Raw genomic sequence first — 27,646 nt, forward strand, 5'->3', positions numbered from 1 at the left:
TACTCACTCAATACTAACCCAGCGAGCAGCCATAGGACATTCTGGGATTTTTTTTCAGAGAAAGCTGCCTCTCACTGGAGGGTCCCAAGAGTTCATTTTGTATCCAACCTACCGCGAGCGTGTTTTGACCGTGTACGAATAAAAAAAACTTTTGTCGGTGGGAACAGTTATTGGCGAAAAGCATTTGTCGTTTGGCACAGTGCAGTGGTTAAGGTGTTATACGCACCCCATGATCGAGTGAAATTAGGCGCTAATGCATTTCAGAGGGTTAATACACTCAACAAAACTGGTTAATAATACCATGACTAATACAATCAACATCACTGGGTAATGCCAATATGATGAATACACTCACCATCACTGGGTAATGAAAACACCAAGATTAACCCTTACCAACGAACTTACCAACGACGTAATTGAGCCGACAAGATAGGCGATGACGTCACACCATGCATGATCCCTCATGCACGGTGCGTCCCAGAGGCGTCGCGTGCGGTCTTCAAGCAACCAGAGTTGCCACGAATTTATTTTCGCGTCATTATTTACAGCGTCTAGGCCTATTTTATTAGCAATATTAGTCACTAATTGTGTTGCACATAATGTTACATCACAGTCATTGTCAATAAATGTTACATACATCGAGTAAACACATGTGCACACAAATGTTTTCCATTACGTCATTATATTATGTAATCACAATGTTCATTATTATATGTACACACAAGCACGCACTATGTACAGGTTTTTGCACTATTATTGCACATTTAGAAGTCTTGGAGTGTGTGGTAGTCGTTGAAGCAGTCGACAGCACACAATGGAACTGCACACGCTTCACACCATGTTTACCCCACTTTACGTTTCTGTACTCTTCGTTTTGTTGTTTTACATACTACGCATGCACGTTGGCCTATTGCACGCTTTCCACCTGCTGGCAAATTCTTTAGTCTGTATTGCTGAAAGGCATCTATGTGAGCGAGCCTGGGTGTTACAGCATGCTGCAACACTGGGTTCATGATTGGTCTTCGTATGCCAGGGACTTCTTGACCAAACTTTGCTAATAACTGTGTTGCAAGTGTAAAAGCAAATGTACGGAACACAGGTTTACGTCCAGTTTTCACCAGGTACAAATTATAGCAGTTCAACAGGCTCATGTCAACAAGATGGAAAAACACTTTTTTTGTCCACTTCAATGTTTTCCGCACATACTCGATAGTGCCAATCATCATGTCAGCCTTATCAATCAAACACATGTTGATATTGTAGTCAAGAACACAATCTGGCTTATATACTGGTTCTCTCGTTACACGGTTCACCTTGCCACTGTTCAACATTGTACCCTCATGAACGGTTGTCAGCAGGTTCACTTCTCTCTTGTCTTTCCACCGTACTAAGAGAATTTCATCACATTTCCGTACCTGGCACTCACCAACTGCAAGTCCACCGACAAACACTGGCATTTCCCTTCTTCGTGGCTTTACTGTGCCAACCAACCCGGTTCTATTTTCAATCAAGAACTTAGCTAGCAATGGACTTGAATAGTAATTATCTGTGTATAAGATGTGGCCCTTGTTCATCCATGGTGCCATCAGTGACTTCACCACACTACCCGAGAAACCATGTTCGTCGTTACCGGGAATGTCTACATCACTAGCTGAATACAGAATCATGTGTAACACGTATCCTGTTTCACAGTCACACAGTACAAAGAATTTCAAGCCAAATCTGTTTCGTTTTGAGGGAATATACTTTTTGAATGAAACACGTCCTTTGAATAGTATAAGGGATTCGTCAATCACCAGCTTCTGTGCTGGTACGTAAAAATCTCTGAATTTTCCAATCACCTCATTCATATAGTGCCTCACTCGCCAAAGTCTATCCTCCTCAGTCCGGTCCTCATTAGTTGCAAAATGCACACACCTGAGGAGTATCTGAAATCTGTCTCTGGACATATATTTCCCGAAGAAAGGTGTTGGAATAGTCAGATCTTTGCTCCAGTAATCTGTGATAGCGTGTTTGACACAGTGTTTCATCAACATACATATTGCAAGAAACACATACATTTCCCCTATATTGGTGTCTTTCCAACGTTGCAAGCGTGAAAATTCTGATATATCTTTTCTAATGAGATGAGCCGCATGAAGGTTCGTTTGGTGTACAATATATTCCATGAGCGGCTCATCATAGAATGCGGTAAAATAATCACATTCACTCATATCATCACCATTATCAGGGAAAAGATCTGTAATCCCAACGTCTTTATCGTCAAAGGCAGGAATTCGAGGAATAAAACCAGCACCATCACTCCACACTAGTACACCTGGTGTCCTGCGAGACGCAGGGGACGCAGCAGAGGCACTACGGCGAGGAAGCGATGCACCCCGTGGACCAGGAGCTGAAGCCCGTCTACGCACAGTACGGCCGCTACCTGCACGTGAGGTAGAGGCACGTGCACAAGAGGTAGAGGCACGTGCACGTGAGGTAGAGGCACGTGCACGTGAGGTAGAGGCACGTGAACATGAGGCTCTTGGTGCCACATGTGGTGCTATGCGGTGGCGCTTGGCTGGCCGAGACGCTGCTGACGCGACAAAATCTCGCCCAGTAACACCACTGGCACTGGCACCAGGCTCTGTAACACTATGTTCTGATTCCACTTCACTAAAACCAGAAAAAGAGTCACCTTCCTCTGACTCGTCACCGAAATTATCCTCAGACTCTAAATAATCACAGGAATTGTGTGGCCGAGGGAATATTGGGGTCGACGCTGGCCGAGGTGGCATGGGTGAGGGTATAGGCCTCGCCATAGGAGGCGGCTGTATCTCATATTCACTGTCCGTGCTATCAACATCGGTCAATTGGGTGTAGTCTTTATCAATATCAGAGTCATCAAAGTCACTTTCCTCACCATCGGAAAATAATTCACTGGTTATTTGCTCTTGGGTGAGTGATTGCGTGGGGCATGCTCGAGAAGCGTTCGGCCGTGCGCTCGACATGGTGGCTGCCGGGTAACTGAGGCCTCCCAAGCGATAGTAGCGTGAGCTGGATTTTTTTTCAAAATGGCGGCTGTTTACTATAGCCCCTGGGCAGTGTATGGGGACCCCCTCTACCCCGCGGGCCTTTCAAATCATGCTCGGTACGCCCGCGCATCATATGATGCGATGCGCAATTTACTGCAAGTCGGGCAAAGCATCATATGATGCGATGCGCAATTGAAGGGTTAAATACATATAATTTACCCTCTTATAACTATTACTACAAAGACTTCAATTTTATAAAATGTAATAATTTTTTGAATGCTTAATTTGTCTAGTTATCAGATTCTTAGTTTACAATATTTGCAACTTACCCATTTATCTGTTAATACTAACACTTCAATTTCCCAAAATGTTATAAACCTTGAACTCTTAATTTGTCAAATTATCTGAATCTTTAATTCATTACTTTGTGAATTAAAAATTAATAATTTAATTTCTCACTTATATATCTGCCCATTAATATTAGCTACTAGTCTTGTTTGTTGTCTAATATTCCAATATTGTTAATGGATTCTTAAGCTTTAAGTACATCAGTGTTTCCAGCCCATATGTTTGTTTCTATTGCTTACCCTTATCCAACTTGTCTTATTACCATATGATATTACTGTATTACAATCTTAAGAGATTACTGAATTTTTAATTTGATTAATTATGTTTCCTTTTTTATTAATTATTTTGAATCTGAATCCATTTATTTATTCATAATCTTAATCTAATTGTCTAATTCTCACTTTGTTCTCTTTTTTTTTTGCCTGTGTATTGCCTGTTTATATTGCATATCCTTGCCCATCTTGTATTATTACCTTATAATATTCATGTATTACAATATTAATCTAATTCTTAACTTAGCTAATTATTTGTATTCCATTTGATTAATTATTTGAATCTCAATTCGTTTACTCTAGAAATCTTAATTTTGATTAATTATCTAATTTCCCACTCTTCTGTTCTTTATTATTTTTACTTTCATATCTGGTAAACTTTATTACTTATATACAGTATCTGCTAAATGTTATTACTTACATATCTGCTGAATAATATTTACAATCACTTCTCTATTCTTGCATATTTTTCTTTTCAAATACAGTGCATCATCACTCTAACAGACCCCGCTCTAACAAATTCCCGGATGGTCCAAGTGAATTGCATTTGGCACTAAATGTTCAGTGGAACATACAAAAATTCATTTGTGTTGTTCCACTGATGGTGATGACCTAGTCCGGCATGGCAGGGCTGTGAGAGCTGTGTACTGTACACACTCTCCACATCGTTCACTTTACTATCCATATCACTAGTAGCAGATACCTGTGTTAGGTCTTTCTCCAGATTTGGGTTATCAAAATCATTGGCATGCTCATCTTCAAGCAATATGCCTTGTATTCTAATATCAGATGATGTTTTCTTAAAAACATGGCTGACTAGGGCTGGGAGCTTGATATGGATGAATATGACACGGTTGCTACCTTGAATATGAGCCTACCCATGACTGTGGGGAATGCTGGGATTTTTTTTCAATCTGGCAAACACCTCAGGAATCCATCTTGTACCCAAGTCAACACCGCGTTGGACAGGTGTTTGGGAGCCAGAGGCGCGTGTGCCACCCATTGTTGCTCACTCAGTACTAACCCAGCCAGCAGCCCTATGACATTCTGGGAATTTTTTCCAAGATGGCTGCCTCTCACTGGAGGTCCTAAGAGTCCATTTTGTACCCAACCTACCGCGAGCGTGCTTCGACTGTATACGAAGAAATAAAAAATACTTTTGTCAGTTGGCGCAGTAATTGGCGAATGGCATTTGTCGTTTGGCGCAGTGCAGTGGTTAAGGTCTTATGCACACCCCTTATTGAGCAAAATTATGCACTATTTGCATTTCAGAGGGTTAATACACTCACCATCACTGGGTAATGACATTATGATTAATACACTTAACATCACAGGGTAATGACAATATGATTAATACACTCAACATCACAGGGTAATGACAATATAATTAATACACTCTCCATCACTGGTAAATGACAACACCAACATTAATACACTAGTTAATGAAAATATCTTGATTAATACACTCACAATCACTAGATATCGACATCAACATGATAAACACACACACTGGTAGTACAGTAAGAATAAAATTGTCCTTACCATCATTAATGGGCAAAAGTTGTGTTTGCTATCGTCCTTGGTAGTTGAGCAGAGACTGGAAGCAGTATTACCTATTAGGCAAAATAAAACAAATTTAAGGTTTCTATGACTAAATTTTTCCCACCAAAACACAGTAAATGTTAAGAAAAATTAAATAATTTTTTTAGGTATTGTGCTTTGAGCAAAAGTAAGGAGGGTGACCAGGAGTAAGGAGGGTGGGCAGGAGTAAGGAGGGTGGGCAGGAGTAAGGAGGGTGGGCAGGAGTGGGGAGGGTGGGCAGGAGTAAGGATGGTGGGCAGGAGTAAGGAGGGTGGGCAGGAGTAAGGAGGGGTGGGCAGGAGTAAGGAGGGCAAGGAGGGACCCTGTCTGGCAGGGAGGGAAGGAGGGAGTCAGGCTATGGGTGGGTGAGCAAGCAGGGAGGCTGGAGTGGGTGTCCACCCACCTGCAAACCTGCTCATCCACCCACCTGTGCACCATCAAACCCATCTGCCTGCCATGCAACCATCCAGCCCATCTTCCTGCCAGCCATCCAGCCCACCCGCTCACCCACCCATCTGCCCGCCCACTTGCCCTGCCCACCTTCCTGCCAGGCAGCTACCCACCCAGCTCACCACCCACCCAGCATCACACACTAATTATAGTGTGTGTGGAAATTCAAATCACGTTGGCTGTGATACATAAAGATTGTGAATGTTATTTTTTTCTTCCCCGGTAAAACTCAGCTAATACGGATGTCGGGCTTAACTGGATAGGGGTCCTTCCCATATAGTCTGGATAATCGAGTTCATACAGTATATATAATATATTATCCAGGATATATGACCTCTATCAAGCATATTCAGGTCATTTTTACATATATAGCACTAATAACTAACCTTGCTTACAACTATTCTAATACTTCATTTCAAGACCAAAACAAGGCATACATACACTTATATTATTAAACCTCTTGTCTGGAAATACTTTACCTAAAGCAGCCAAGCCTACTCAGGTCACACTCACTGAATGAAAGGTTTCTGATCTTTCCATATGAAAACACTCATAATAATGCCAGATTATTTTAACCATTGAGAACCCACGTAATAGTGTGCAAGAGGCAGAGGTGTAATTAACGGAGGGAAGCGCGATCACAAGTTAGGTATCCAGTGTCAGTTATTTCTTATAAGACATTCAGGTATTCATAATTAAACATCTTATGAGAAAATATATAGGATTCTGTAATGAGAAAATGTGGCTAACTCTACAGTAGACGGAAAAACACCACAATTTACATATTGAAATCACAAATTTAAATAGAATAAACCTAACAAATAAAGTATAGAGAAGACTCTTGTAATGTGATTCACTGACCACTTGGAAATTCAAATGCATTTTACCTACAAATAATACGCTATCATACGTTAGCTTGAATTTTCCTGGAGTGACTCTCATACATTCTCTCTCTCTCCATATAATTTCAAACATTTCCTTCATATCAGAAAGTTGGATGTACCAAATCTTTTAAATGTTAAACATCGACAAATTTAACATTTAAAAATGTAATTTACTGGTGTAAATGTGTATTTATGAGCGTATAAACATCTATTTAAATGTATAATAAAACAAATATGAAAGACAAAAGCATATAAAGAATAAACTAGAAAACAGAATATAGCAACTCTTTGATTAATGAAAATGTTTGAAACATTTTATGTCATTCATTCATTCATAATTTACATCATTTACACAACATAATTTACATAATAGTAGCATCCATCAGTCTCAGGAGACTATGGAGTTGTGCTCTGCTTGTCGGTCTGGAGTGGCCTCTCCAGGGCACAAAGCCAGGGTAGGTTGATATGCTGGAGAAACTGTTATCCAAGCAGCAGGCGCCGAAAGTCTCCAATGGAAAGGCAAACGCCAATACGATTGGTTCCAGCGCCGTCGCATGAACTGTCAGAACGAGAGGCTCCAACTCCGGAGTTAACCTCGAGGTTGGTAAAAGAGGGCACAGGGACTCCAGACCCGGAGACCGCCGTGGTCGGGGCCGGAGAAGAACCAGCCCAGCAAGGGGCAAGAACGACCCCAGCCTCCTGAAGCAGAGCTTGGGCTCCCTGAGCCCCAGGTGGAGGGTGTCCAACCCTGCACCTATGGGTTCATCACAGCCACCTTTCACCCGAGGCTCCCTTCCTTCATGACCCAGCAGAAGGAAGAGTAATAATTATTAATTACAATAAGTCGTATTATAATTATTATTATAATAATATAATTATTAATATAATTATAATAATACAGAGTAACTAGGGCCGGGCGAGGAACAAACTGACAATTTACATACACAGTAACATAATAACATACATAACATAATTAACATACACAAAAAACGGCTGCTTGCCATAAGTCCCTTTGTACGCTAAATAAAATGTTCTATAGTATTAAACATGGCATATTGTGGAATATAATGTTTACTACATGAATAATTCAAATACAGTGGTACCTTCATTTACGATCGTAATCCATTCCCAGAGACTCGACGTCAACCAAAAATTCGGCAACAAAACAAATTTTGCCATAAGAAATAATGTAAGTTTAATTAATCCGTTACACCCCCCCCCCCCCCCAATAAAAACAGCGTTGAATGTAATGAAACGCCATTTTCTGGGTGATACCCGGAGGCTCCCCGGAGCTTACTAGGCTGATATGCTAATGTCAGACTTTGGCATCAGTCATGTGTATGGAGTTCTGTGGGTCTACTGAGGACCACGAGCCAGAACCTGGCCCCCTCAGAGGGGCAAGGGGAGCAATGGCCTATAGAAACCCCCGTGTGGTTGGAAGCATTCTATGTCTGCCATCGACCGGGTCAGGCACCTAGAAAGGTAAGCATCCCAAAACAAACCCCTATTCTGGTGAAATTATTGCTACCAAAAGCCGAACAAGTGGATAGAACTCCCCACAAAGAAACGAACAAACGATCATGACGTCACACGTCGCCGCGCCGCTGTTACACAGCTCCCCCGTCCCCGGGAGGGGGAAGGGGGGAGCCCCAGACCCCTCACGCCGGCTATCGACCCGTCAGTTCTGAGGCTGGATGTCAAAACACACGAAAAAAACGCCGACCCGGGGAAGGGAGGGATGCCGGGCAGCCTCCGGGTCTCACCCAGAAAATGGCGTTTTATTACATTCAACGCTGGTTTTCTGGGGGGACCCCCTTCGGCTCCCTGGAGCTAACTACCCACAGAGGAAGAACGTAAGGACTTACCCGGGAGGCGGTCGTTGCTCACTACACAACTCGAAGTCGAGACAACTTGCTGCAACCGCCGACCTAAATGACACAGGCCTGACTAGGCCTAGGGACGTGCACGAGGTAACGAGCAGCCAGGACCCTGTACGGCCGCCAAAAGCCCCGTGCCCAAATGCCAGCCCAGGACATGGTGCCCAAGACGGCAGCAAGCACAGTGAACGTACAAACGTCATGGGCATGGGGATAGACCGCAGGCTAGCTAGTCGTAAGAACTCTGCGGACGACCTGGGAGACCCACACCCGCGAACAGGGAAGAAAGGGAAACCGGATCAACCCAAAGCGTGTCCCCAGACACTGAGGCCGAGGCGCGCAAGTAACGGCAAAGAGCCACCACCGAACACAAAACATGATGCACCCCCGGCCCAACCAATGAAGCATCAACAACCCAGGGACCCCTCCAGAAAGCAGCAGTTTCAATCTTCACCAGAAAAGAAGGAGACAGCTGCAGACGAACAAAACCATCATGAAGACTGAAAGAGCAGAAACCCCTGCGCCGGAGGAGAGCATGAAGCTACCTAACCCGACAGCCAGAGGTCACTGCCAACAGATAAGGAGCCTTATAGAACAATCCTGAACTGAAGGGGCCACAACAAACTGAGGAGAAGAAAGAAAATAGCACTCTGTCCAATGACCAGGACGGCTCAGGCTGCGCAAGAGCAGGAGCAGGCCGGAGGTGAAACAATGCATGAGACAGCTTGCGAAACGGCACAGAGATAACATCAAAACCGAAAGCAAGCCGAAGTGGCTCCGCTAGCGCCTCACGATACGAGGCGACAGTATGGGGCAAGATGACGGCCCCAAACTTCCACAAGAAAAGGACAAGGCCACGCCAACAAATGCAGCTACCGAAGAAGGGACAGAAGGAAAAGGAAGGGCCGCCAAAAACCCCACACTACCGCCAAGAAGAAGCACGCAGCTGGGACACCATCAATGAAGCCACCCGACCACCAACAGAAGGTGAGAGACTCGAGGCAGAACCGAACCGGCCCCGCCATGGGCCAATTGAGCCTAGGAAGATGCGGAGCTGCGGATAGATCTTGGGTGCCACCACGGAGCCAGCTAAGCCAGAAACCCAAGCCGACAAAGGAGATGGAACATCCGCCATACAGAAGACACCCCAACTCCCACGAGCCCGCCAGGAGATCGGAGACGACAGTTCCGACTTGCGAAACTAGAGAAGGGAAACCGAGAGAACGTGAAAACGCCAACAGGCTGGGTAAGTCAGGTAACCAGGAACCGAAATAGGAGGCAATAGGAGAGCCAAAAGGCACAAACAAAACAACCACGTGTAGGACAAAAGGAGAAAACGGAAAAACACAAGATCAGAAGAAAAGCCCCAGCACCAACGGCCAGGGACATGAGCATTGAAGGAAGATGAGGAACGAAGAAGGCAAGGAGCAAAACAGGAATGAAAGGGACACGACCAACAACACACAGAGCCGCTGGTCATGTCCCAACAAGCCACGCCAACAACACAGGTGTCTGACACGTCCCAACACAACACGAAAAGGAAAAAAAGGTGCAAAGGTACGCCAACAGACCAGTACCCGAACCAAAGAGTATGAGCTACGAAGATATGATCACCCACATCGACGATTCCCAAAGGAAGCGATAAGGAAGAGAAAGACCGACTACGGGACCCCAGGGGCACACGCACCAAGGGACACTGGTGGAAGGATAACCCAAACGAGCCAAAGAGACATGGGAAAGAAGTATTGCAGTGTCAGTAGTAGACAAGCGGAACGCATGAGGAAGCGATGTGGTAAAGGATGACAACACACACAGCTTCAAGCGCAGATATGATAGAGTCAAGCAGGCCCAGGAACCTGCACATGAGCAAATGACAGGTGAGAAGCGGGACCAAAACCCAGAGCCCAACTCCTGCAACACAACTAGGGAAGTACAACTAGGTAAGTACCGTACAGAAAATCCAATGAATATGGAAGGTCTAAGCTAGGCACTGCAAGACGTGCAAGGAAAGAGTGACCCAGATAAGACCATGAAAAACGGGGCTATGACCCCCCTTACAACAATTAAACCAGAAGAACAATTAAGGCCCCAGGAAGAAGCACAGAAGGGAAAAACAAAAATCCATACCCAATCCCCAACACACATCCCCAACATGAAAACTGCTACAAAATGTCACCTCAGAACATCAAGACAGGAACACTTACCCCCATAACATATAACCCCACCATTGTATCTCGAAACGTGGTGGAAGTAGGACCCCCTATTTGAACTCAAGCATGGGCTGGACATGCACAAGAGTGGGACTGGATGGGTATAAATAGGAGCTGCCTCGTATGGCCTATTAGGCCTGCTGCAGTCACCTGTGTTCCGATGTTCGTATATTCGTATCAAAAAATCACTAACCAGCACCTGGCCGAAGAGAAGCCAGACCGCATGAACTCACCTACAGAACGTAGGCACGAACGTGTCACGACACAACATAGCCGAGAAAATTCCGGGAGCACCGCCAGTGGAAGAAGGCAAACCCGCACATGCAGGAGAAGAACAGGGGTAGAGGCGAAGGAAGAGCCCGACACCCATATGCAGGGAAAACCCAGCGTCCTCCCAATAGCAGCAATCCAGAACACCCGCAGGAACTACGGGGGCACGGACTGGAGAATGGAGAGGAACGAGCGCCGAAGCATCGGAGAGAAAAGGGACACAAAATCCCAGCTCACGTACACACTGCCCGTATCAAAACAAACAACCACGGCGCATGCGCAGCAGGGATGCCAGAAGTCGCGAGCTAAAGAAAGAAACCACGAATTGACTACAAAAATATACAAAATAGTGTTGTTAACAACCGAATCCCATATGAGAGTACACAGTGCAGCCGCTAACCATAGTTGAAAAGAGCAGGAAAGGACCGAGAAGAAACATAGCACAGCATCCCATTTGGGCTACAAAGAGCCCAACTGGGCTCCATGGACCCCAATCTGGCAACCCTGTGCAGCGCAGGACAGTGCACGGAGATAAGAGACAAACACGAAAGAAAGAAACAGGGCCGAAAAACGAGAAGCTTGGAGAAGGACCGTCAAGCCCCAGAAGGGACCGGAAGACGACGGACATTCCAAGAATACGGGAAGAAGCAAAACCTTCCCGATCCTAAATTTTTACATATTTTTTCAATATTTCTGATAAGTTTTTCTCACTTTTTGCACTAAAGTTATTCAATAGTGTGTGTTTTGAGTAATTTATATGGTAAAATATGTAGAACATCGGAATCCTCATATATATTCATGTTAATAATATGCACCTATATTATTTACTTGGAAAAATACAACCTGTTATTTTTGGTGTTATTATACTGCATACACAATTTTTATACAACTATGAATATTGACTTCCACGATTATGAACCACCAAGCTGTTGTGGTGGGTGTGGTAAAGACAGTCAACCACACACCCTACCTGTGCCAGCAGCAGACTGTGCCAGCAGCAGACTGTGCCAGCAGACTACCAGCAGACTGTGCCAGCAGACTGTACCAGCAGACTGTACCAGCAGACTATACCAGCAGACTGTGCCAGCAGACTGTACCAGCAGACTGTACCAGCAGACTATACCAGCAGCAGACTGTGCCAGCAGACTGTGCCAGCAGGCTGTGCCAGCAGACTGTGCCAGCAGACTGTGCCAGCAGCAGACTGTACCAGCAGACTGTACCAGCAGACTGTGCCAGCAGCAGACTGTACCAGCAGACTGTACCAGCAGACTGTGCCAGCAGACTGTACCAGCAGACTACCAGCAGACTGTGCCAGCAGACTACCAGCAGACTGTGCCAGCAGCAGACTGTACCAGCAGACTGTGCCAGCAGACGGTGCCAGCACACTGTGCCAGCAAACTGTGCCTGCAGACGATGCCAGTAGACTGTGCCAGCAGCAGGCTGTGCCAGCAGACTACCAGCAGACTGTGCCAGCAGACTGTGCCAGCAGACTGTACTAGTAGACTTTACCCGCATACTGTACCAGCAGACTGTGCCAGCAGACTGTGCCAGCAGACTACCAGCAGACTGTGCCAGCAGACTGTACCAGCAGACTGTGCCAGCAGACTTTACCAGCAGACTGTACCAGTAGACTGTGCCAGCAGACTGTACCGGCAAACTGTGCCAGCAGACTGTGCCAGCAGACTGTGCCAGCAGACAGCGCCAGCAGACTGTACCGGCAAACTGTACCAGCAGACTGTGCCAGCAGCAGACTGTGCCAGCAGACTATGCCAGCAGACTGTAGCAGCAGACTTGGCCAGCAACAGACTGTGTTAGCAGACTTGGCCAGCAGCAGACTGTGCCAGCATCAGACTGCGCTAGCAGACTGTGCCAGTAGACTCTGCCAGCAGACTGTGTCAGCACACTGTGTCAGCACACTGTAGCAGCAGACTGTGACAGCAGACGGTGCCAGCAGACTGTGCCAGCTTAATGTACCAGCAAATTGTACCAGCATAATGTACTAGCAGAATAGGCCAGCAGCAGAGTGTCCCAGCAGACTGCGCCAGCAGACATTACCAGCAGACTGTGCCAGCATAGTGTACCAGCAGACTGTGCCAGCATAGTGTACCAGCAGACTGTGCCAGCATAGTGTACCAGCAGACTGTGCCAGCATAGTGTACCAGCAGACTGTGCCAGCATAGTGTACCAGCAGACTGTGCCAGCATAGTGTACCAGCAGACTGTGCCAGCATAGTGTACCAGCAGACTGTGCCAGCATAGTGTACCAGCAGACTGTGCTCGCAAACTGTGCCAGCAGCAGACTGTGCCAGCAGCAGACTGTGCCAGCAGCAGACTGTGCCAGCAGCAGACTGTGCCAGCAGCAGACTGTGCCAGCAGCAGACTGTGCCAGCAGCAGACTGTGCCAGCAGCAGACTGGGCCAGGAGACGAAACAAAAGGAGTCACAAGGTACTACACACATTACTAATTCTCAGCACAATGTTATTATTACCAGCAAGCTGACAACAACAGTGTGTAAATTAATACATTTAAATAAGACCATGTGTGTGTGTGGACCATTTGTATACTACAAAATATTGTGTGTCTGCATATTGGTGGTACAATTATTATACCCGTATTCATAGGAATATATATATATATATATATATATATATATATATATATATATATATATATATATATATATATATATATATATATATATATATATATATATTAGTATATTTTGGTAGCAGTCTTTCCTGTAGACATATATTATTAAATATGACCGAAAAAGTAAGATTAATAATTCTAACACGAATTTTCTCGATCTTTCTTATGTTTCTTTTCACTGTTGATGGTAATTCAAAGATCAATTCTCCAAAATTCATTTTTATTTCTAGTCTGACGCGACACTTGAGCGCGTTTCGTAAAACTTATTACATTTTCAAAGACTTTAGTTTACAAACACACAACTGAAACTGAATAGAGCTTTACACATCTTCGAGGTTTATATCTACATTTGGGTGAGGTGGATGAGGTGAAAAACGAACTTTCAACAATGGGTATTAAATTCCAACACAAGACAGAACACGAAACAATGGGTATTGAATGGGTATTAAATTCAAACACAAGACAGAACACGAAACAATGGGTATTGAATGGAAGTAATTGTAGAAAGCCTATTGGTCCATATTTCTTGATGCTTCTATATTGGAGCGGAGTCTTGAAGTGGGTAGAATATAGTTGTGCATTAATTGGCTGTTGATTGCTGGTGTTGACTTCTTGATGTGTAGTGCCTCGCAGACGTCAAGCCGCCTGCTATCGCTGTATCTATCGATGATTTCTGTGTTGTTTGCTAAGATTTCTCTGGTGATGGTTTGTTTGTGGGAAGAGATTATATGTTCCTTAATGGAGCCCTGTTGCTTATGCATCGTTAAACGCCTGGAAAGAGATGTTGTTGTCTTGCCTATATACTGTTTTTTTTAGGCTTACAGTCCCCAAGAGGGCATTTGAAGGCATAGACGACGTTGGTCTCTTTTAAAGCGTTCTGCTTTGTGTCTGGAGAGTTTCTCATGAGTAGGCTGGCCGTTTTTCTGGTTTTATAGTAAATCGTCAGTTGTATCTTCTGTTTTTTGTCTGTAGGGATAACGTTTCTACTGACAATATCTTTCAGGACCCTTTCCTCCGTTTTATGGGCTGTGGAAAAGAAGTTCCTGTAAAATAGTCTAATAGGGGGTATAGGTGTAGTGTTAGTTGTCTCTTCAGAGGTTGCATGGCGTTTCACTTTCCTTCTTATGATGTCTTCCATGAAACCATTGGAGAAGCCGTTGTTGACTAGGACCTGCCTTACCCTATAGAGTTCTTCGTCGACTTGCTTCCATTCTGAGCTGTGGCTGAGGGCACGGTCGACATAAGCGTTAACAACACTCCTCTTGTACCGTTCCGGGCAGTCACTGTTGGCATTCAGGCACATTCCTATGTTTGTTTCCTTAGTGTAGACTGCAGTGTGGAAAACTCCGCTCCTTTCCATGACTGTTACATCTAGAAAGGGCAGCTTCCCATCCTTCTCCATCTCGTAAGTGAAACGCAACACAGAATTCTGCTCAAATGCCTCCTTCAGCTCCTGCAGATGTCTGACATCAGGTACCTGTGTAAAAATGTCGTCAACATACCTGCAGTATATGGCCGGTTTCAAGTTCATGTCGACTAAGACTTTTTGCTCGATGGTACCCATGTAGAAGTTTGCAAACACGACACCTAGGGGAGAACCCATGGCGACCCCATCTACTTGCTTATACATGTGTCCATCCGGGCTCAAGAAAGGTGCCTCTTTAGTACAAGCTTGGAGTAGTTTCCTTAGACTGTTTTCTGGTATGTCAAGAGGAGTACAGACCGGATCACGGTACACTCTGTCCTCTTGACATACCAGAAAACAGTCTAAGGAAACTACTCCAAGCTTGTACTAAAGAGGCACCCTTCTTGAGCCCGGATGGACACATGTATAAGCAAGTAGATGGGGTCGCCATGGGTTCTCCCCTAGGTGTCCTGTTTGCAAACTTCTACATGGGTACCATCGAGCAAAAAGTCTTAGTCGACATGAACTTGAAACCGGCCATATACTGCAGGTATGTTGACGACATTTTTACACAGGTACCTGATGTCAGACATCTGCAGGAGCTGAAGGAGGCATTTGAGCAGAATTCTGTGTTGCGTTTCACTTACGAGATGGAGAAGGATGGGAAGCTGCCCTTTCTAGATGTAACAGTCATGGAAAGGAGCGGAGTTTTCCACACTGCAGTCTACACTAAGGAAACAAACATAGGAATGTGCCTGAATGCCAACAGTGACTGCCCGGACAGGTACAAGAGGAGTGTTGTTAACGCTTATGTCGACCGTGCCCTCAGCCACAGCTCAGAATGGAAGCAAGTCGACGAAGAACTCTATAGGGTAAGGCAGGTCCTAGTCAACAACGGCTTCTCTAATGGTTTCGTGGAAGACATCATAAGAAGGAAAGTGAAACGCCATGCAACCTCTGAAGAGACAACTAACACAACACCTATACCCCCTATTAGACTATTTTACAGGAACTTCTTTTCCACAGCCCATAAAACGGAGGAAAGGGTCCTGAAAGATATTGTCAGTAGAAACGTTATCCCTACAGACAAAAAACAGAAGATACAACTGACGATTTACTATAAAACCAGAAAAACGGCCAGCCTACTCATGAGAAACTCTCCAGACACAAAGCAGAACGCTTTAAAAGAGACCAACGTCGTCTATGCCTTCAAATGCCCTCTTGGGGACTGTAAGCCTAAAAAAAAAACAGTATATAGGCAAGACAACAACATCTCTTTCCAGGCGTTTAACGATGCATAAGCAACAGGGCTCCATTAAGGAACATATAATCTCTTCCCACAAACAAACCATCACCAGAGAATCTTAGCAAACAACACAGAAATCATCGATAGATACAGCGATAGCAGGCGGCTTGACGTCTGCGAGGCACTACACATCAAGAAGTCAACACCAGCAATCAACAGCCAATTAATGCACAACTATATTCTACCCACTTCAAGACTCCGCTCCAATATAGAAGCATCAAGAAATATTGACCAATAGGCTTTCTACAATTACTTCCATTCATTACCCATTGTTTCGTGTTCTGTCTTGTGTTTGAATTTAATACCCATTCAATACCCATTGTTTCGTGTTCTGTCTTGTGTTGGAATTTAATACCCATTGAATACCCATTGTTGAAAGTTCGTTTTTCACCTCATCCACCTCACCCAAATGTAGATATAAACCTCGAAGATGTGTAAAGCTCTATTCAGTTTCAGTTGTGGGTTTGTAAACTAAAGTCTTTGAAAATGTAATAAGTTTTACGAAATGCGCTCAAGTGTCGCGTCAGACTAGAAATAAAAATGAATTTTGGAGAATTGATCTTTGAATTACCATCAACAGTGTAAAGAAACATAAGAAAGATCGAGAAAATTCGTGTTAGAATTATTAATCTTACTTTTTCGGCCATATTTAATAATAATAATAATAAATATGTATATATATATAAATATATATATATATATATATATATATATATATATATATATAAATATATATATATATATATATATATATATATATATATATAAATATAAATATATATATATATATATATATATATATATATATATATATATATATATATATATATATATATATATATATATAAATATATATATATATATATATATATATATATATATATATATATATATATATATATATATATATGTCGTACCTAGTAGCCAGAACTCACTTCTCAGCCTACTATTCAAGGCCCGATTTGCCTAATAAGCCAAGTTTTCCTGAATTAATATATTTACTATAATTTTTTTCTTATGAAATGATAAAGCAACCCTTTTCTCTATGTATGAGGTCAATTTTTTTTTATTGGAGTTAAAATTAACGTAGATATATGACCGAACCTAACCAACCCTACCTAACCTAACCTAACCTATATTTATAGGTAAGGTTAGGTTAGGTAGCCAAAAAAAGCTAGGTTAGGTTAGGTTAGGTAGGTTAGGTAGACGAAAAAACATTAATTCATGAAAACTTGGCTTATTAGGCAAATCGGGCCTTGAATAGTAGGCTGAGAAGTGCGTTCTGGCTATTAGGTACGACATATATATATATATATATATATATATATATATATATATATATATATATATATATATATAATATATATATATATATATATATATATATATATATATATATATATGTACACACACACACTAACTGTACCCGGCCACGTGTTGCTGTGGCTCAGCAACAGATGTGCGTTGCTGAGTCACAGTAACCTTTCCCTGTTTCCCGGGCTTCCCCACCATTCCCTCCCCTTCCTCCTGTCCCCTCGTCCTCCCCACCATTCTTTCCTCCCCGGTCCCTTTGTCCTCCCCACCATTCCCCACTACCGCGTCCCCGTCCTCCTCCTATCAATTCCCCATTCCACTGTACCCTTGTCCTCCCTACCATTCCCTCTTCCCTCGTCTGATGCATTCTCAAATGATCTGATGTTCCCATCAGAAAATTTGGAACATCAAATGGTCTGATGTTCCCTTCACTGAAATATAAAAAAAACAGTTAACAAATAAAAAGAAAAACAATGAAAAATTAAAAAAAAAAGTAAACTATTCTCATGAAATTAACGGTATGGTAAACAACACAGCTTAATTTCAAAGCAATGTCACAGAATAATTAAGTCAAAATGAAAATAAATCGAAATCTATGAAAATTCAATTTATCAATGAAATCGGAAACATTGAATTTGAAACATATTTAGTATAGCTTCGATTGCTCTTACGTTCAATAGATGGCGCTGTTTAAAAAAAAATGTTTTTAGCTGTCACAGGTGTGGCATCTATACTTACACTCACGAAATGAATGGTATGGGAAACAGCACAGCTCAATTCCAATGCAATGTCACACAAAATAATTAAATCAAAATTAAAATCGAAATCCATTAAAATTCAATTTGTCACTGAAATTGGAAACATTGAAATGGAATTGTAACATGTTTAGTATAGCATGTGCTGCTCTTACGTGCAACAGATGGTGCTCTTTCTTACAAAAAAAAAGAATGATTTTACCTATCACAGGTGTGGTATCTATATAAACGGTATATAAAAACATGCGCATATTCGAATGGAACGTTGTATCAGAATTTCAAAGCAATTGGTGAAGAACTTTGGGAGATTACAGCGTGTATTGCTCCTACATCCAACAGATGGCACTGTTTTTCAAAATAAGCATCTTTTTTCCTGTCACAGGTGAGGCATGTATATAGTAGGTATATAAAAACACCTGCCTATTCAAATGCCACGTTGTATCGAAATTTCAAAGCAATCGGTAAAGAGGTTTAGAAGATTTCTCACATGAAAAGCAGTTTAAAAAAAAAATCCGTCAAAGACGTGATATCAATATAGTATGTATATAAATACCTGCTCATATGCAAACTGAACATTGTGTGAAAATTTCAAAGCAATCAGTGAAGAACTTTCGGAGATTAGCGATTTTTAACAAACGAACATTTCCATTTTTATTTATATAGATTATATAGGCTAATGTTCACACCCCAACAATGCCATAGGCATGTAATTCACCCTAACAATTTCATAGGTCTACGTCCACACCCCAACAATTCTCTAGGCCAGTCCCCAACCGAACAATTCAATAGGCCTATATCCAAACCTGAATATATAATTCACCCCAACAATTCCTTAGGCCCATGTCCATACCCTCAACAATTGTATAGGTCTATTTCCACACCCCAACAATTGCATGTTGGGGTGTAAGACAATGGTGGTGAAGAAAGTACTCCAGTACTTACTGAGGATGATGAGAGTGCGAGGAACAAGTCAGGTGGAGCCAGTGACTCCTTCCTTCAACAGTTTTGTCTCTCCCTCGTGGTATATCCTCAATGTCTTCAGTGGTGTGGCCTCACTACACACTTACACTGCCATAAGTGTCCTGAGAGTACTGTGGGAGGGACAATTTGGCGGGTATTGTGGACACAGGTGACCGTCTCTAAGACCGTGAGGAGCATCAGTGTTATCTTCTTCATGATGGTAGCTGCAGTTCTTATCAGAGTTGTTATCTTGTTGTTGGTGATTAAGTGGCGACATTGCTATCAGTTGAGGAGCGGCAGTGTTATCTCACGGGTCGTCGTCTACACTTCGTGTAGCAGCTTGCTTTTGTTGTGATGACGTCACTCGCTCGCTTCCCCGCCATCTTGCCCCGTACATTTTCTTTGGTTACTGATCTTTCCCAAACTGACTTTTTAATTTTATTTATATACACAGGAGTTTATTTATTTATATATATACAAGAAGGTGCAATGGGTTTATGAGAGTACATAGCATTGATGTTTTTACATTCTTGTAAAGCCACTAGCACACACAGCATTTCGGGCAGGTCCTTAATCAGATAATTTTAAAACACTTTCGGGTTCCACTGACTGACTATCTTGTCACTCTTCTACTGAATAGGTTCCAACGACGCAGCACTGAATCACTCATTAAAATATTTGTTAAAAATTTTAATTTTATCAGATCAATCTGGTAGTGGTTTTAAAATAAGCGCCTTTAGATTGCACACAATTTGATACCAAAATGAAAGATATAACATGAAACTTTATGTCCGAACACTTGAAAGATTACAAATAGGCTTTTGGTCAAAATATTAAAATATTTGTTAAAATTCTATTTATTGTCCTATTATCTTGGGACTAGTTTTAAAATGCGCGCCTTTTTATTGCGAACAATTTGATACCAAAATGAAAGACGTAACACGAAATTTGATGTTATCAAATTGAACGAGTATACACATTAGGTTGCAGTGTACAAATTGGTGCTCGTTCACGGGTAACTTTAGGCTTTTCTGCGGGAAGGCACTCCAGCCTTTTGTACATTATATTCATATACATCTGTAGGGAATTTAATTACGAACACAATGATACCAAAACGAGCGACGTAGCACGAGAATTAAGGTGAGAAAGCTGGAACGAGTATACACATTTGGGTGTCACCGCGCGCTTACCCGCACTCCCAGGCACATGACCCCTATGTCAACCGCGCGCCTGCCCTGAACGCGAAAGTGTTTTTTTAAGTAGGTAAATTGTAGCAAAATTGAGAAAAGTTAACAGGAACATTGTAAGAAAATTAGTAGGTACATTTTAGTAAAATTTGAGGATTATTTCTAGGTACATTGTAGTAAAATTTGCGTTCAACATAATGATATATGTTAATGGCAGTGATTACAACGGTGAAGTTATAAGGCTTAGACACATTTTGGGGCAGCACACGATACAGTGCGAGTGTGAAGTATTAGGTAGAAAATTATGAAGATCAAATTAGGTACTTTTGGTGTTACTTTTAAATAAGCGGTAGGATGGACAGCTTTTTAATTTGTTAGGGAGTGAGTTTTATAGACTATGTCCCAATATTTCAATAGAGTGCTTAAACAGAGTTAGTTTGACTCTGGAGATATCAAAGATATTTATTTCTGGTGTGGTAATAATGGGTTCTATTACATTTGTCAAAGGAAAGTTTCAGATCAGGGTTTGCATCTAGGAACAAGACTTTTTACATGTAAATGGTTTTAGTTTAGTTCATTTATTATGCACTCAATACCCATCCTGTGGGTGGTAGTGGAGAGTGTTACATAGGCACATAATAGCCTCAGGAACTGAGCCCCAAAATTCATATAGCTAAGCAAGTAAGTAATTATCAAAAGAAGGCACCAAACCGGGAAGGCTATGTAGCACCATCAAATGCGCAAAATAATCAGAGGGTGCTAAATATCACCAAGGATGCCAATACGAGAACAAAAACGCACAAGGCGAACGATATCAAAAGTATCCGAGTCACTAAGAATTCTATTGAGGGACAGGTGACCACGAGGGGCGGTCGGAAAGCAAGACACACGCTCGTCCTGGAAGTCAGGACATTCAAGAAGGACATGCACGACCGTAAGAGGGACAATGCAACTAGGACAATAAGGAGAAGGGCGGCGCTCCATCAAGTGACCATGGGTTAAGCGAGTATGGCCAATACGCCACCTCGCCAGAGCTGTTTCCCACCGCCGGTTACGGTGGAAGGAGGACGGCCACGAGGAAGTAAGTAAATAATTATCAAAAGAAGGCACCAAACCGGGAAGGCTATGTAGCACCATCAATTGCGCAAAATAATCAGAGGGCGCTAAATATCACCAAGGATGCCAATACGAGAACAAAAACGCATAAGGCGAATGATATCAAAAGTATCCGAGTCACCAAGAATTCTATTGAGGGACAGGTGACTGCGAGGGGCGGTCGGAAAGCAAGACACACGCTCGTCCTGGAAGTCAGGACATTCAAGAAGGACATGCACGACCGTAAGAGGGACAATGCAACTAGGACAATAAGGAGCAGGGCGGCGCTCCATCAAGTGACCATGGGTTAAGCGAGTATGGCCAATACGCAATCTCGCCAGAGCTGTTTCCCACTGCCGGTTACGGTGGAAGGAGGACGGCCACGAGGAAACACAACATTTAAGAGTACGTAGCTTGTTACCAGTGTGACAATAATCTCTTTCAAGAGAGATTGAGCCTGCTCTTCCCTTCAAAGTACGTAACAACAACAGATAATATAGAAGATATATCCAGCAAGTATCTCCAAAACGTTTTGCCCAGAGAGCAAAAAGTATCCAGCACACCGGCACACCTGCTCGCCACCGCCACCGTAAACCGGCAAACTGCTTGTCCATTGCCTGCCTGTCGCTGATTGGCTGGTGTCCCATCGCACCTGCCCTCCGCCCTCCGCCACAAGTTGATGTCTGGGCTGCAGTGGCCCAGAATAGTCAGAATATCCCAGTGCTCCTTGCAGTTGACATCTCTCATTGGTAGACTAAGCTTTAGCTTTCGTGTACTAAGGGAGGTGGCAGCTCGAAGCCAATATTCCGGCATCATTATTATTTATTTTGCTATAACTCACTTGTCTTAACGTAACTTTTCATTTGCCAGTGATTATTCTTATTATTTTGTTTGTTGACTTGTCTTGTATATTTTATGCTTAATTTTATTCATGTCTTGCTTTTCTAACGTAATTAAAATTTCATTGTTAAATTTACTTGTGTTTTGTGTGTCTTCCCATTACCTTACCACAGACGAAAGTTCCAGCTTTTTCTCTTTTATTCTTTAATGTGACGAGGCCCTGCCCCTAGCTTTTGAAACAGCCGAACACCAACGCTTTACCGTCACATAAAGTGAGGGCCTGTCCGGGAGCTTCACTCAGGTACTGGTGCCAAGTAGTAATTTATGGTAAGCGTATTTGGCTTTGGTAACGTAGCTTTTTACTATTTTTCATATTCAATTTTATTTTTATATGGTGCTGTGTGTATTGTGCATTCCAAGAGTAGCATATGGTGAAGGTGAGACAACTTTGGATTACGTGGTGACTGTAGGCCTCAGTCATTCTCTTAATTGGTCATCTCTCCCTCCGTGTTATTACTCGTGTTTACCATCTTTTGTCCCTAGGATATTTCTCATATTTTCGACAGATCATCATATTGGTACCCTGGTACTGTGGTCTGCCCCCGGGTCAAGTGCACCTAATCTTCTGCAATCTGACAGTAGGAGGATAAAGAGGGCCATAGTTCCTCTAGCACGAACTTTAGTTGCTGAATTGGGACCTCAGCAGCAGTTCTCGTCACCAGTTGACACCTCGCACCCCTACACGTCGGTCAGAGATGATGATATTTACATTGGTAGGGAATTAGCCTTCTTTTTCAGAGCACAAAAGTTCGCTAATAATGTAAGTATCATATTAATTTCAGTGGGAAAAACTTGCTTATGTCCTATAGAGACTCGGCAAGGTATGCCTACATTCTTGGACTACCAATTTTACTTTTGAGGCAATTAACTGTTTCATTTGTTTTAGAAACTCGGTTTCGCTTGTTTAGTAGGATTTTCTTGCCCTTATCCTCTCACATGAGTACCGGGTACAAGATTTCCTGCGACCTTGATTTATTAATAATAATAATAATAATAATAATTTTTATTTAGGTAAGGTACATACATAAAAAGATTTTACAAAGTTTGTTGGGTTAATAGATAGAGCTAGTACATACAATGCCTAAAGCCACTATTACGCAAAGCGTTTCGGGCAGGAAAAACATTAATGACTAAAGCTTAAAACTAATGGGTAAAAAGAATAATCTTAATCATTTATCATCTTGAAATTAACATTAATTGTTAAAGATTCCACAGGATAGGTACCAGTTGCCACGTTGTCCTGTTTCTGACATTCACCATATCACAACAGCATATTCGTTGTGCATTTATTTGCTAATTTCACCATGTTTCGTCTCCAAGCTTTCCGTGCAGATCCAGCAGGTGCAATAGGGACCTTAAGTCGTGCCAAGAAGACTGAATTACAAACTCTTGCACATGAGTATCAACTAGAAGTTCCCTACCAAGCCAACAAAAATGAAATACATAACCTGTTACTGGATCATCTCTTAGAGGAAGGTAAGATAGACTCTGAAACTCACGAAACTTACTTTATTGCAGATAAAACTGATTTGACAATGATGAAACTCAAACTAGAGCTGGCCAAGATCGAACGCGAGCAGCAAAGAGAAGCCCTCGAGCAACAAAGGGAAGCAGCTGCCATACGAAAGGAAGAAAAGGAACGAGAAGCTGCCTTGAAGAAGGAAGAACAAGAACGAGAAGCTGCCTTGAGGAAAGAAGAACAAGAACGTGAGATTGCAATACTCCGTGAGCGGGAACGAGTACAGCTTGAAACAAAACAATGCCAATTGGAGATGCAACACGAACATGACAAACAACAAGCAACTCTGGCTATGGAATGTCGTCAACGAGAATTCGCGTTGGAAACTACACACCTCGCTCAACGCCAGCAAGCTACCGCCAATCTTCCCATCAGTTTCAATATATCACATGCAAGTAAGTTAATGCCACCATTCGTAGAAACAGAAGTTGGTGTGTTTTTCACCACCTTTGAAACCCTTGCTAATCAACTTAGTTGGCCTGCAGACCAATGGGCAACCCTTCTCAGAGTACATCTTACAGGTAGAGCTGCAGTTACACTCAGTACTTTGGCGTCTGAGAATGACTACCAGACTCTGAAACAAGCAGTGTTGGACGCCTACCTTCTCTCCACCGAAAGTTATCGAAGGAAATTCCGTGACCACCTGAAGGCAAGTACCACTACCTTTCTCGAGTTTGCTAATACCAAAAGGAGATATTTTATGAAATGGCTGGAAGCAGCACATGTCTCTACCTTTGCAGAACTCGTCAACCTGATGCTAGTTGAAGAATTCTTGAGGCGTGTGCCACCTCCTGTCCGTCTATATTTAGCAGATAAAGAAGAAACCGACTACCTGAAGTGTGCTAAGTCGGCTGACACTTACAGCCTCATCCACCGGCTGAGAGAACCGGTGAGAACCATCTTCCAGTAAGAAGTCGTGGTACAGTTACGAGAAAGTGAGTACCGATCAAGCTGGCTCGCAATTGTACTGTAAGTATTGTAGACTCTATGGACATACCATAGATAAATGTGGCAAGTCTCAATACAAAGGAAACGCCGAAACGCCAAAACCCAAACAGACTCCTCCTAAGTCCGGTAAGCCTGTGATGAATGTTGGTGTTCATGTTAATGATCTTTCTCTTTTCAGTAAACATGTGTATACTGGAACTGTCTCTGCCAACGGTTCAAATCCGGAGGGACGTTTCAAACTGAAGATCTTGAGGGACACAGCGGCTCTTCAATCAATTATTTTGAAGTCGGCTGTGCCCAACATCGCCTACACCGGAGAAACTGTCATCACTGACCTCACTGCTACCACTCCTTATCCTCTCGCCAGAGTCCACCTGGATTGTCCCTTCGTGACCGGAGAAGTCAAAGTCGCCATCAGGGAAAAGCCTTTTCCCATGCCTGGAGTGCAACTTCTCCTGGGCAACGACTTGGCAGAAGACCTGCAACCGACCAACCTGATCGTCATGGACAAACCCCAGGTGTGTACCTCTGTAATGGATAATCCCATTTTTGAGTATGTTCCAGCAAAGGTTCAAGAGAGTGATGAAGTTTCTCCTCCGGTTTTAGTGACCACCCGTGCACAAGCTGCACGACCACAGCCAGCTGACTCTACTGCTACCGCTGTGCCTCAAGACCCTCAGAAACTACCCCCGAATCTGACCAAGTTGGAGTTCCGTAAGTTACAGATGGAAGATCTTACCTTGACACCATTATTTTTCCAGGCTGAGACTCAACCTGACAGTATTCCTGGGTTCTTCCTAGAGAACGAGTTGCTCTACCGCAGATATAGACCCAGTAAACTGAAGGAGGAGGACGATTGGGCCAACGTCGAACAACTAGTGATTCCTGCCAGCCTGCGGCCCACTATTCTACACCTGGCCCACGGAGCACTCTCCCACTACGGATTTAACAAGACCTACCATGGAATCCGTCAAGACTACTACTGGCCAGGTATGGTAAATAGCGTCAAACAGTACGTCAAACAGTGTCATACATGTCAGATGGCAGGTAAACCGAACATCTCTATTCCCAGAGCACCACTGACTCCCATACAGGTGCCTGCGGAACCTTTCCACAGACTTATTATAGACTGTGTTGGTCCTTTACCTCGGACCAGTTCAGGTAACGCCTATATCTTAACCATCCTGTGCCCTACCACCAGATTCCCCCCTAGCAGTTCCAGTAAAGAGCATTACGGCTGCTACGGTTGTGAAGCACTTATTGAAGATCTTCACCCAGTATGGATTTCCAAGGGAGGTTCAGAGCGACTGTGGCACCAACTTCACCAGTGATCTCTTCAAGAAGACACTGGAAGAGTTCAACATCAAACAGGTATTGTCCAGCCCCTATCATCCTGCTTCACAGGGTTCTCTTGAGCGTAGTCATCAGACTATTAAAGCACTCCTGAAGAAGTTTTGCAATGAAACCTCTAAGGATTGGGATAAGCAAATCGACCTTATAATGTGTATTTATAGAAGTCTTCCCAATGAGCCCCTAGGAGGATCTCCTTATGAGATGCTCTACGGACGTAAGTGCCGTACTCCCCTCAAGGCTTTAAAAGACTCTCTACCTGTACTACCTGTACGCTCTACTTACCAGTAACAACATAGATATAATTGCTTTACAGGAGCCCTACACGTCCAATATGATAAACAAAACCCCACCAAAGATCAGAGGGTATTCATCCTATAATAACAGTAACGCCACAGGCCTATTAACATACGTCAGAAGTGATTTACCGCACATTCTTGTGAGCACGTCACACAATGTACACACACAGTACCATCACTTTCATGTGCAAACTACAGCAGGCCACTTCTCATTCCTCAACGTATATGCCAGAAGCCAGAAACTCAATGTAACATTGTTCCCAGATCTAGACAATCATGGGACAATATACATGGGAGATTTTAATGCTAGACATATTACGCTGGGAGACAGTACTAACAACGATAATGGATGCAAATTTATCAAATATGTTTATGACAACAGATTAACCGTGTATACTACGGATACCCAAACTCATTTATTGGGAGGCAGACTTGATTATGTAATGGGTAGAAACCTTGTGCAAGATAGGATGGAATGTTCGTTGGTAAATCACTTGGTTAGTGATCACTATGCAGTTTCTGCTTCCTATGAGGTACAGTGTGATGTACCTAATAGACATCAGAGACGGAAAATGAATATTCCATATGGCTTGCATGACCACTTTATTAATTGTATATCAAAATGGTATCAAGATTACACAATAACGAATGTACAAGCCTTCTCCAGAGATCTCGTTGATACAATTACTACCTACTATGACACATGGGTGTGTTGGGGAACAGGTCGTAAGCCTAGCAGAAGTGGGCAACACCTACCACCACCCAAGTGGGTCCTTGACCCCGTATTTGTTAAAGAACATGAACGAGTAAAGCAACTTGGAGATACGTACAAACGAACCAAAGCACAAGGTGACTTGCATGCATTTCTAGTTGCAAATAGAGAGGTGAGAGACATGAGCAACGTTATACGTAATAAACATTGGGAAGAGTTCCTACAAAGTATAAATGAGCACACAACACTTGTTGAAGTTTGGGAAAAGATACGAAAAATCTCTAGAAGCAGCCCAACCAAACCGCTGCACCACAGCCCACTAGAACAAGCAAACATCCTCC

At 43.0% G+C, this 27,646-nt stretch overlaps 1 protein-coding gene across 1 annotated transcript in view; it reads right to left on the reverse strand.

Annotated features, from left to right (window-relative positions):
- Nucleotides 1-19,496, reverse strand: part of LOC123768361 (uncharacterized) — an 84,982-nt gene extending 65,486 nt beyond the window's left edge. Inside the window, exons 1-2 of the mRNA XM_069325782.1 lie at nucleotides 19,278-19,496; nucleotides 5,177-5,247 (exon numbers count right to left, since the gene is read on the reverse strand). Coding sequence (XP_069181883.1) covers nucleotides 5,177-5,182 — 6 coding nt within the window. The 5' untranslated portion in view covers nucleotides 5,183-5,247; nucleotides 19,278-19,496. The remainder of the gene's footprint in view (nucleotides 1-5,176; nucleotides 5,248-19,277) is intronic.
- Nucleotides 19,497-27,646: the final 8,150 nt, after the last annotated feature.

The sequence above is a fragment of the Procambarus clarkii genome, chromosome 17 (assembly GCF_040958095.1).
Source record: "Procambarus clarkii isolate CNS0578487 chromosome 17, FALCON_Pclarkii_2.0, whole genome shotgun sequence".
Lineage (NCBI taxonomy): Eukaryota > Metazoa > Arthropoda > Malacostraca > Decapoda > Cambaridae > Procambarus > Procambarus clarkii.